This window comes from Gadus morhua, chromosome 7, assembly GCF_902167405.1.
Source record: "Gadus morhua chromosome 7, gadMor3.0, whole genome shotgun sequence".
Taxonomy (NCBI): domain Eukaryota; kingdom Metazoa; phylum Chordata; class Actinopteri; order Gadiformes; family Gadidae; genus Gadus; species Gadus morhua.
In genome coordinates this window covers 30,821,664-30,832,706 of record NC_044054.1, presented here as the reverse complement: position 1 = coordinate 30,832,706, position 11,043 = coordinate 30,821,664, and the positions used below count along the sequence as shown (strand labels likewise).

At 52.6% G+C, this 11,043-nt stretch overlaps 1 protein-coding gene across 1 annotated transcript; it reads right to left on the bottom strand.

Moving 5' to 3' along the window:
- Positions 1-1,033: 1,033 nt before the first annotated feature.
- sgcd (sarcoglycan, delta (dystrophin-associated glycoprotein)) lies at positions 1,034-10,254 on the bottom strand (the record flags this gene model as incomplete). The annotated part of the gene is made up of 3 exons (XM_030361120.1): positions 1,034-6,015; positions 6,526-6,649; positions 10,160-10,254. Coding segments are annotated over 3 exons (411 nt in total), but the record flags the coding sequence as incomplete, so codon positions are not given.
- Between the last annotated feature and the right edge of the window lie 789 nt (positions 10,255-11,043).

The window sequence follows — 11,043 nt, the reverse complement described above, 5'->3', positions numbered from 1 at the left end:
GGGAACTCTCGTAGGGATGATTGGGCATTCGGGGTTCGTTTACCGGCGTATGAATAGACTGCGTCGGGTTCTCCGACGTCTCTCCGTCTTCCACAAAAGGTAAAGACATGCAATGGTGGTTATCTCGGCCGGAATTTCGCAGTAATGGTGGAAAAAGTAACAGACCAGGGAACATAGGACCCTTTTTTTTTAAAAACGGTCCTATGTTCCCCAGTCTCATACATATCGGGGAACATAGGACCCTTTTTGGGAAAAGCGGGGAACATAGGACCCTTTTTTAAAAAAAAAGGGTCCTATGTTCCCCAGTCTCATACAAAGAGGGGAACAAAGGACCCGGGGAACATAGGACCCGGGGAACATAAGACCCTGGGAACATAGACACGCTCCCAAGACTTCATTAGCATGAACAACAGGAAACAAAGCGTCCTCATGTACAACAACAGGTGGCTGGATTAAACCGGTCCAGTCCATCCGTCTGGGAGGTAGAACAAGGCTGGCTGTTAAATACTATATCAATATGATATAAGTATTACACCCGGCTAAATATTGGCCCATGAATACATCAAACACTGCTCTACTTTTGTTCAAGTATATCCGTCTCGTGGGTTTTTGCAGGCAGGATGTCACCCCGGCTCCATTTCACACTCCTGCCTCTGATGTCACAGTTCACCACCTTAGATGGTAATTAAAGGTTCAGAATATATTACATTATTACATTAGGCTAACAAACACTTCACCCTGCGGCGCCTTTAACGCTACACTTCCACCTGTTTGAAGGACAGACGCCTGGACTAAACTGGGAATGATTTAAGTCAAATAAAAACGGCGTTTAGGATATTAAGTTCCTGTTCTCCTCAGTGAGCGCCCTTTTGGATCGATGCCACCAATCAGAGAACAGTAGAGCGAGAGAGAGAGAGACAGAGAGAGAGAAGGAGAGAGAGACGGCGAGAGAGAGAGACACAGACGGCGAGAGAGACACAGACAGACAGACAGACAGAAGGACAGACAATTGATAACTCTTCTGAGGCAGGTGTTGAGTTTTAAAAAATAACTTTATTGATTTAGTTTCTGTAGAACTGTTAGAACGTGTTCCCTGGTTTTGCATAGAATGTGGGAGAACCCTCTTCCTCACGCCACGGCGCAAACCAGAAACACAAGAAACAAGAAGAACATTCAAAACCCCATCAAAGTCCCCGTGTGAACACATGAATTGGCTTCTTAACTGGCAAACAAAAAGAAAAATATATATCCCACCAGAGTTCAGATCTGAAGCAATCTCAGGGCAGGACCGCTGAACAAACATCAGCGACCCCTTTCAGAAGGACCTCCAAACTTTGATCTGTGAGAAAAAAAAGCCAGGGTCCACCAGCCACTGGTTGCCGTGACGACCATCACCTCGGTGTCGTGTCGCCGAGCGGACAGTAGAAAGTAAGAGTAGCTCTGTATGAAAGGCTTATGTACAGGTCCGTAACCCCAGGGTCACAAAACACCCCGTTGGCTTTTACTTTGAAAAGCAACTGAATGAAGTCTTTCATCACAAAGTGTCCGCAGTAGGGAGGACAGGAGAGATCTGCAGGCGGACCCAGAGCCCTACTGGCCTCGGGTTGTGTGGAGGACAGGAGAGATCTGCAGGCGGACCCAGAGCCCTACTGGCCTCGGGTTGTGTGGAGGACAGGAGAGATCTGCAGGCGGACCCAGAGCCCTACTGGCCTGGGGCTGTGTGGAGGACAGGAGAGGACAGGAGAGCTCAGACCCAGGGCCCTTCTGGCCTCGGGTTGTGTGGGGGACAGGAGAGCTCAGACCCAGGGCCCTTCTGGCCTCGGGTTGTGTGGGGGACAGGAGAGCTCAGACCCAGGGCCCTTCTGGCCTCGGGTTGTGTGGGGGACAGGAGAGCTCAGACCCAGGGCCCTTCTGGCCTCGTGTTGTGTGAAGGACAGCAGAGCTCTAGCCTCTCGTTAGGTCTATCCTGTGATATGGTGACTAGATCTTCACAGGGGTTCACTTCCAGTTCTGTCAGTACACATGGCCATGTTTTGATTCGGGACAATCTACAGAGTCGTGGACTTCCTGTTATGAACTCATATCCACCCACCCTGCAACGCAACAATATTGAACACAAATATACCCCCCCCCCCCCTCCCAACACACGCACATACACACCACCGCAAACCAAACGCATAGCAACACACGCACACCAACACGCACACACCAACACACATCCTTCACACAGCAACGCACACAGCAACACAAACGCACACAGCAACACACGGTGGGATGGAGACAGGCTTGGCCCCCCCATCCCCCCCAGGTGAGACAATCGCTCTATGATCTGACATATTGTTATAAATAAATAAATAAGATGGAGTGGGCTGAACTGGTGGCCAACACACCTCCCAGCAATGGCTTTCAGGTTGTGTGTGTTGTATTGTGGGCGTGTGTTTGTGTGTGTGTGTGTGTGTCTGTTGCATCTGTGTGAGTATGATTGTGTGAGTGTGAGTGTGCGTGAGTCCTTGCTTTCCACACAACAGTAAAGTTAGCAATATATTATAAACTCATTACTAATATTCACCCTTCGGAACGAATAACGTCAAAGGAATATCCGACCGACCTCAGGCGAGGGACAACTTTGCAGGTTCCCCCCTGACGCTACAAACACAGAATAACTGTGACAGAGGAGCAAGACCTCCTCTTCTCTAACGGATGAACAGTGGTGGGCTGGGAGGACTGACGCAGACCGGACCAGAGTCTGATCAGAGAGAACGAGCGGGTGAGACAGGTAAGGGCGAGACAGGTAAGGGTGAGACAGGTATGGGTGAGACAGGTACGGGTGAGAACGGGTTTGGGTGAGACCACGTACTGGTCAACAGTCTTCCCTTCCTCAGCACAGCAATCTCCAGCTCTCTCCACATCGTCAACTCCTCTCTGACCATCGTATTGATATGTTTGTTACGTTTCACGACCGGTGCACCTGGTTTCGACATCTAATAGCCCACTGGTTTCTATTTTAGAACCAGGTCGTCGGCGGAGGTGAGCCGGGTTCAGACGGAGTTCAGACCGCGGCGGGGGCCTTTTCCCTCAGAGGAGCACTATCCCACCAGAAACCTGTCTGGAGCCTAATCCAATCAGCCACAGCACAGGTGCCTGAGCAACGGCTAGCCTGGGGAGCCCGCATCTCCCTAACATTGGCAGAAATTCCTCTTTAATTAAAGTTGGGTTTGAATTGAGAACTCATGATTTTCCGACGCTACTTTATGGAAGCAATCGATGACTTTAATCCTTTTATATCTGATCCGACACGCGCCTGCGACGCCTTAAACTAAGGCTTCCTCGTTTTGCATTTCGGTCTTCATGTTTGCGCTAGGCGGACGACGCTGCCGTATCGTTACCTTTTATCTCTGAACATTGACTAAACAGATTTATTTCCAGTAAAAAATAAATAAAAATAAACTAAAGTCCTGCGTTATAAAAGTGTCGTCCCGTTCATAGAGGACATCGTTCCTCAGCGTCTGCATGCTGAAGGAGCCTTGAGTGCGTCGACAGTATTACACAAACTATGGTGTAAAAACGCCATCAGTCACGCCGGCTCCGATCCGTCCCCGCGGGCTCGTAACTCCCCCTCTGAAGAAGAGGGTTTTACAGCCAGAGGAACGCTGGCGTGGACCAGAAGACTGATGGGGAGAAGGGGCTCCTTGGTCGGAGAGGGAGAGGGCCCCAGGGGGGGTCTGTTGTCCTCGACGGTCTCTAGCGGAGCCGGCCCGAAGGCCCAAACTGGTGCCTGGCTGGAGGAAGCTAGCTGCTAGGGAACAAGTCCCGAGGAACCTTACTGCTAGAAAAGCTTACTGCTGGTAAGCTTACCGCTAGGGAGCGTAGTTTCAAGGAAGCCCACCACTAGGGAGCTAGTCCCTAGGAAGCTTTCAGCTAGGAAGCCCGTCGCTAGGAAGCTTACAGCTAGGGAGCTAGTCCCTAGGAAGCTTACTGCTAGGAAGCCCGCCACTAGGAAGCTTACAGCTAGGGAGCTAGTCCCTAGGAAGCTTACTGTTAGCAAGGTTTCTTCTATGAAGCTAGATGCTAGATAAGCTAGCTTTTTGAGAATGACTTGGTTTGGTATCAGTGTAGTAGTAGGAAGCATCCTACCACTTATAGGAAGCATCCTACCACTGTAGGAAGCATCCTACCACTTCAAGGAAACATCCTATCACTTGCAGGAAGCGTCCTACCACTTATAGGAAGCATCCAACCACTTCAAGGAAGCATCCTAGCAATTCAAGGAAGCATCCTAGCACGTATAGGAAGCATCCTCCCACTTCAAGGAAGCATCCTACCACTTATAGGAAGCGTCCTACCACTTCAAGGAAGCATCCTAGCAATTCAAGGAAGCATCCTATCACTTATAGGAAGCATCCATCCTACCAGTTAAAGGAAGCATCCGATCACTTATAGGAAGCATTCTATCACTTATAGTAAGCATCCTTGCTTCAAGGATTCCTTGCTTCAAGGAAGCATCCTACCACTTAAAGGAAGCATCCTATCATTTAAAGGAAGCATCCTACTACTTAAAGGAAGCATCCTACCACTTAAAGGAAGCATCCTACCACTTAAAGGAAGCATCCTACCACTTAAAGGAAGCGTCCTACCACTTGGGCCACAGCCAGAAGAGAAGCAGAGGGTGAATAAGGAGGAGAGGAACAAGAGATGTGTTTTCCAGCGCCGCCGTTCTCTGCACCGTTCTCTGGTCTGTCTGAGTGTGTACTGCTCTGTGTGTGTGTGTGTGTGTGTGCGTGATATTGCGTGTGTGCCCGTGTGTGTGTGTGTGTGTACATATGTGTGCGTGTGTGATGGATGTGTTTGTAGCAAAAACAAAAAGGTACAAATAAAATAGTTTCTTTTTTGCTTGTGATGCGATTTGTCCGCAGGGAGAGTTTGTCAGCAGTCCAAGAGCCGCCGCTGGCCCCTGTGGCTGGCAGCCTGTCTGCTCGGCAGCCTGTCTGTGTGGCAGCCTGTCTGTCTGCCTGTCTGTCTATCCGGGGGGCCAGGGGCTGAGTTCCACTGGGTCGCCCGCTGGTAGCAGGTTGTAGATGGTGGGAGGGTTGGGGGGTTGTTGCTTTGGGGTTCAGTTTGTTGGTGTGTGTTTTGGGGTTCAGTTTGTTCGTGTGTGTTTTGGGGTTCAGTTTGTTCGTGTGTGTTTTTGGGGTTCAGTGTGTTGGTGTGTGTTTTGGGTTTCAGTGTGTTGGTGTGTGTTTTGGGGTTCAGTGTGCAGGAGTGTGTTTTGGGTTTCAGTGTGTTTTGGGGTTCAGTGTGTAGGAGTGTGTTTTGGGGTTCAGTGGTTGGTGTTTGGGGGGTCTAGGCGGTGTGTGTTTGGGGGTACAGTTTGTTGGTGTGTGTTATGGGGTAAAGTGTGAAGGTTTCTGGGGGGTCTAGTCGGTGTGTGTTTGGGGCTCACTGTTTGTGTTTGGGGTTCAGTGTGTGGTGTTTTGGGGTTCTGGTTAGTTTGTGTGTTGGGGTTCAGTGTGTGGGGTCTAATTATGTGTGTTTGGCGTACACTGTTTGTGTTTGGGGTTCTAGTTGGTGTGTGTTTGGGGTAGTGTGTAGTATTTGGGGGTGCTGGTTGGTGTGTGTTTGGGGTTCAATGTGTAGTATTTGGGGGTTCGGGTTAGTGTGTGTTTGGGGTTAAATCTGTAGTATTTGGGGGTTCTGGTGAGTGTGTGTTTTGGGGTTCAGTGTCTGGTGTTTGGGGGGTCTAGTTGGTGTGGGTTTGGGGTGGTGTGTAGTATTTGGGGGTTCTGGTTAGTGTGTTTGGGGGTCAGTGTGTTGGTGTTGGGGGGTCTAGAGGCAGACGCTCGGGCTGATGTGGCAGGTGGAGCCGGTGCCGGCCTGGGACAGGAAGAGGCGTCCGTTGGGGCAGACGCAGACCTCGTACACCGTCTGCCTGGTGCCCGAGGAGGAGGACGAGGACGAGGACGAGGCCTTCCCGTCCAGCAGACCGAGCAGGCGGATCCTCGTGGCGTCCAGAGAGATCTGACACAGAGGGCAGAGCACAGGAAGGTGAGGGGTGAGAGGCGGGGAGAGGGGTGAGAGAGTGAGAGAGTGGGGAGAGAGGTGAGAGAGTGAGAGAAGGAGAGAGTGAGAGAGTGAGCAATGGGGAGAGTGGGGAGAGAGTGAGAGAGTGGTGAGAGAGAGAGAAAGAGAGAGAGAGAGAGAGAGAGAGGGGAGATATGGGGAGAGAATGATGAGAGAGTGAGTGAGTGAGAGAGTGGGGAGAGAGGTGAGAGTGAGAGAAGGAGAGAGTGAGAGATGGGGAGAGTGGTGAGAGAGTGAGAGATGGGGAGAGTGGTGAGAGAGTGAGAGATGGGGAGAGTGGTGAGAGAGTGAGAGATGGGGAGAATGGCGAGAGAGTGAGAGACATAGATTGGTGAGAGTGAGAGAAGGAGAAACTGGTGAGAGAGTGAGAGAGTTGTGAGAGATTAAGAGATGGAGAGAAGGAGAGAGTGTGAGAGGGTGAGAGATGAGAGAGAGGGGTCCCCCCACCTCTCCGTCCTTGGACTCCAGGCGTAGTTCGTTCCTGCAGGAGGCCTGGATGTCTCCCGCCTCCGCCAGGATCTGGACGCCCTTCGGAGCCTCCATGATCAGGGAGCGGGTCGGGGACTCCAGCCTGGAACCAGGAGCGCCGGGGTCAGTGACATCACAACCAGGAGCACTAGTGACATCACAACCAGGAGCGCTAGTGACATCACAACCAGGAGCACTAGTGACATCACAACCAGGGCCGCTAATGACATCACAACCAGGAGCACTAGTGACATCACAACCAGGGCCGCTAATGACATCACAACCAGGAGCACTATTGACATCACAACCAGGGCCGCTAATGACATCACAACCAGGAGCACTAGTGACATCACAACCAGGGCCGCTAATGACATCACAACCAGGAGTGCTAGTGACATCACAACCAGGGCCGCTAATGACATCACAACCAGGGCCGCTAATGACATCACAACCAGGAGCACTAATGACATCACAACCAGGGCCGCTAATGACATCACAACCAGGAGCACTAGTGACATCACAACCAGGGCCGCTAATGACATCACAACCAGGAGCGCTAGTGGCATCACAACCAGGGCCGCTAATGACATCACAACCAGGAGCACTAATGACATCACAACCAGGGCCGCTAATGACATCACAACCAGGAGCACTAGTGACATCACAACCAGGGCCGCTAATGACATCACAACCAGGAGCGCTAGTGGCATCACAACCAGGGCCGCTAATGACATCACAACCAGGAGCACTAGTGACATCACGACCAGGAGCACTAGTGACATCACGACCAGGAGCACTAGTGACATCACGACCAGGAGCACTAGTGACATCACGACCAGGAGCACTAGTGACATCACGACCAGGAGCACTAGTGACATCACGACCAGGAGCACTAGTGACATCACAACCAGGAGCACTAGTGACATCACACCCAGGAGCGTCACGGTTAGCGGCATCACAACAACCGCGGAACAGGATGTGACCTCGTGATGCCAAGACACAAAGAGTGACGTCCGAACAGGGATAATCTTCACAGCAAGACGACCACAATGAAATCACACCAGGGATACGCCAGCAAGGTAAATCCCCGCAGCTGGGAAGCTGGGAAGCTGGGAATGTTTTAGAGACACCAGAGTTTTGGGGATAAACAACTAAGAGGATGAATAATGTACAAAAACAATGTTCTGAGAATCATTTTAATATATGGAAATCCCTCCTTCTAACAAAGCCAAAGAGGAAGCTTTGTTCAGGGTCTCGCTAACAACCCTGTCATGGAAGATCCCTTCACTCTCTCACTAATGAAGACTTATTGTCAGCAAATGAAGCTCTCGCTCATAACCGTGTCCTGATGTCTCCGTTATCCTGAGTGAGTGAAGCCTGCACTCACAGCCTTGTCCTCTCCGCCCTGCTGGGGGGGAGGAGGGGGTGAGGGGGAGGAGGGGGTGCAGCTGTCTCCCTCTCATCTCTCTTAGTATTCAGCCAGCGCCCGCCGCCACCGCGGGGAGAGCAGAAACACATCGGCTGGCGCTGGATGTGGCCTTCACGTAACCACGGCGATGAGCTGCCACGGGGCGCTGATCTCATCGCGGCGGGAACAGAGAGCAGCCGCGCCGAGGAGGCGGGCGGCGGAATGAAACCGCTCTCCGGGGGTAACCCGCACCCAGGGGTGCCTCACTCCACAGGGTGCCTCACTCCACAGGGTGCTTCACTCCCGAGGGTGCTTCACTCCCGAGGGTGCCTCACTCCACAGGGGGCCTCACTATCCAGGGTGCCTCACTCTCCAGGGTACCCCACTCTCCAGGGTGCCCCACTCTCCAGGGTGCCCCCCTCCCCACGGTGCCCCACTTCAAAGGGTGCCCCATTACCCGGGGTGCCCCCCAATCCAGATAGGGGTGTAGCTTGCATAGATCAGGGGTCTCTTATGGAGGGTCTCTTGAAGGGAAAGGTGAGTGAAAAGAGGGTTGGGGGGAGGGGAGAGGAGATGAGAGGAGAAGGGAGAGGGAGGAGAGGGTAGCAGGGGAGAGGGGAGAGGAGGGGGGAGAGGAGGGGGGAGAGGAGTGGGAAGATGAAGAGAGGGGAGGAGGAGGGGGGGAGAGGAGAGGGAAGATGGAGAGAGGGGAGGAGGAGGGGGAGAGGAGAGGGGAGATGGAGAGAGGGGAGGAGGAGGGGGAGAGGAGAGGGGAGATGGAGAGAGGGGAGGAGGGGGGGGGAGAGGAGAGGGAAGATGGAGAGAGGGGAGGAGGAGGGGGGGGGGAGGAGAGGGAAGATGGAGAGGAGAGGGGAGGAGGAGGGGGAGAGGAGAGGATGAGGGGTGAGAGAACATGGGAGATTGAGAGAGGAGAGGAGGAGGGGGGAGGGCTTGGGGGGTCACGGTGATAGAGTTCCTTTCTGTTTGGCTCTGGACTACCATGTCACATCCCATAATGATAAAAAATGGCCCCGGCAACCGTCTCTGTGGCGCGGCCCAGCTGCTGAGAAGATAACTGAAGACACAGGAGCTGCTCTGACATGCCACATCTCTCCTCTCTCTCCTCCTCCCTTCTCATCTCTCCTCTCTCTCTTCCTCCCTCCTCTCTGATCCTCCAGACAGCCAACATCTCTCTACTTTCTCTCCTCCTCCCTCTTCATCTCTCTCCTCCTCATCCCTCTCCTCCTCTCCTCCTCTGTCCCCTTCCCTCTCCTCCTCCCTCTTCATCTCTCTCCTCCTCATCCCTCTCCTCCTCTCCTCCTCTGTCCCCTTCCCTCTCCTCCTCCTCTCTCTTATTTCTCCCCTTCTCTCTTCCCTCTCCTCCTCCTCTCTCTTCCTCTCCTCCCTCCTCATCCCTCTACTCATCTCCTCTGTCCCCTCCTCTCTCCTCTTCCTCTCTCTTATCTCTGCCCCTCTCTTCCCCCTCCTCTTCCTCTCTCTCCTCTCTCCTCCTTCCCTCTCCTCATCTCTCCTCCTCCCTCCTCTCTCCTCTTCCTCTCTCTTATCTCTCCACCTCTCTCTCCCCTTCTCCCTCCTCCTAGCTCCCCTTCCCTCTCCTCCTCTCTCTCCCGCTCTTCCTTCGCTGTGACACGGGGGGAACATGCGGTACAGGAGGAGGGACAGGAGGGGAGGTGGGTGGTGGTGGAGGAGGAGGAGGGAGGAGGTGAGTCAGTGGGGGGGTGGAACATCACTGATAAACTGTGGCTGTGTGGCTGTGCGGACGTGGTGCGGTCCTGAGATTGCTACCTGCCACGGAGTGAGGAGTTAAAGATTGGATTGTGGGCGACATGAAAACACTCTCCTGCCCAGTGTGACAGCAGCGTGAGTCTGAGTCCCGTGAAGACGCGACCAGACGTCTGACACCACAGGCACGCCCCAAACAGCACGTGCTCGCCTCATTTGTGGTCGGACAAATCTGAACCCCGGAGTCTTAATAACCTTCTCAGTGACCAGGAGAACACGCCAGGGGCTTCTCCTCATCAAGGGAGGAAGAAGAGGAGGACAGGAGGAGGTGCAGGGACAACGCAAATGATAGAATAATAAATTAAGAGCTGAAGACAACATGGTGGGTGTGTGAGCCGTATTGCATGTGTGTGTGTGTGTGTGTATATTTATAAGTATATATATTTACACTGCCGTACTCACCGCAGTTCTTTGAAGGGTTCCGCTCTGACGTGAGGTGTTTCTATAGAGCCGCTGAACACGGCGCCCTCTGCACCTGAAATCACAAGAACGGGGATCGGTTAACGAGTTACACCTGTTTTCATTCAGAGCCAGCGTGAGGAGGAAGCACACAACAAAAATAAAAAATAACAAGCAAGACGGTTGTGAGAGGGCGGAGCAGCACGCACGGCCTGGTCTGCTGTCTTAGGTGTAGGAGGCTGAAGTCTGACTCCGCTGTCTCCACCAACATGCTGTTGTCTGGAACAGACCTCATCCAGTCCATGTAGGAGAAGACACTAAATATCCTGTGTTCAGCTGTCTAACCAGAGCAGGGCGTCTCAGTCTGTCGGGATGATGCCTGTATTCAGGACACCACGATAAGAAATGTTTAACATTCCATCTCCGCTGCGTGTTGCTTATGTTTTCCACTATCTTCTCCACGAACACGGCCATCCAGAAGATGGTTAGCCACAGGTTCATGGAAGGAAATTGTTTTTCCTCTGGTGCCATCCATCATTGTGTCTGCGGCGTCAATCTCTTCACGGGAGAAGCGTCACGACGCTCCACAGCAGGAAACGTTTTGTCAATCTCATTCTGTGAGCTTTTGAGCCTTCCGTGACCTTTGACCCAGCGGCGCACAGATGGCGAGCAGGTCGTGAGTAAAGAACGCTGAGTTAAGTTAATAAGAAACCCGGGGTACCTTCAGAGACGGCTTACCTACACACAACTTGCAAGGTGAACCCAAACTTTTCAAAGTTCTCAGTATGACTGCGTTTCCTGTCTCAGCATGACTGGGTTTCCTGTCACGAATGACTGTGTTTCCTGTTTCGTTATGACTGCGTTTCCTGTCTCATCATGACTCCGTT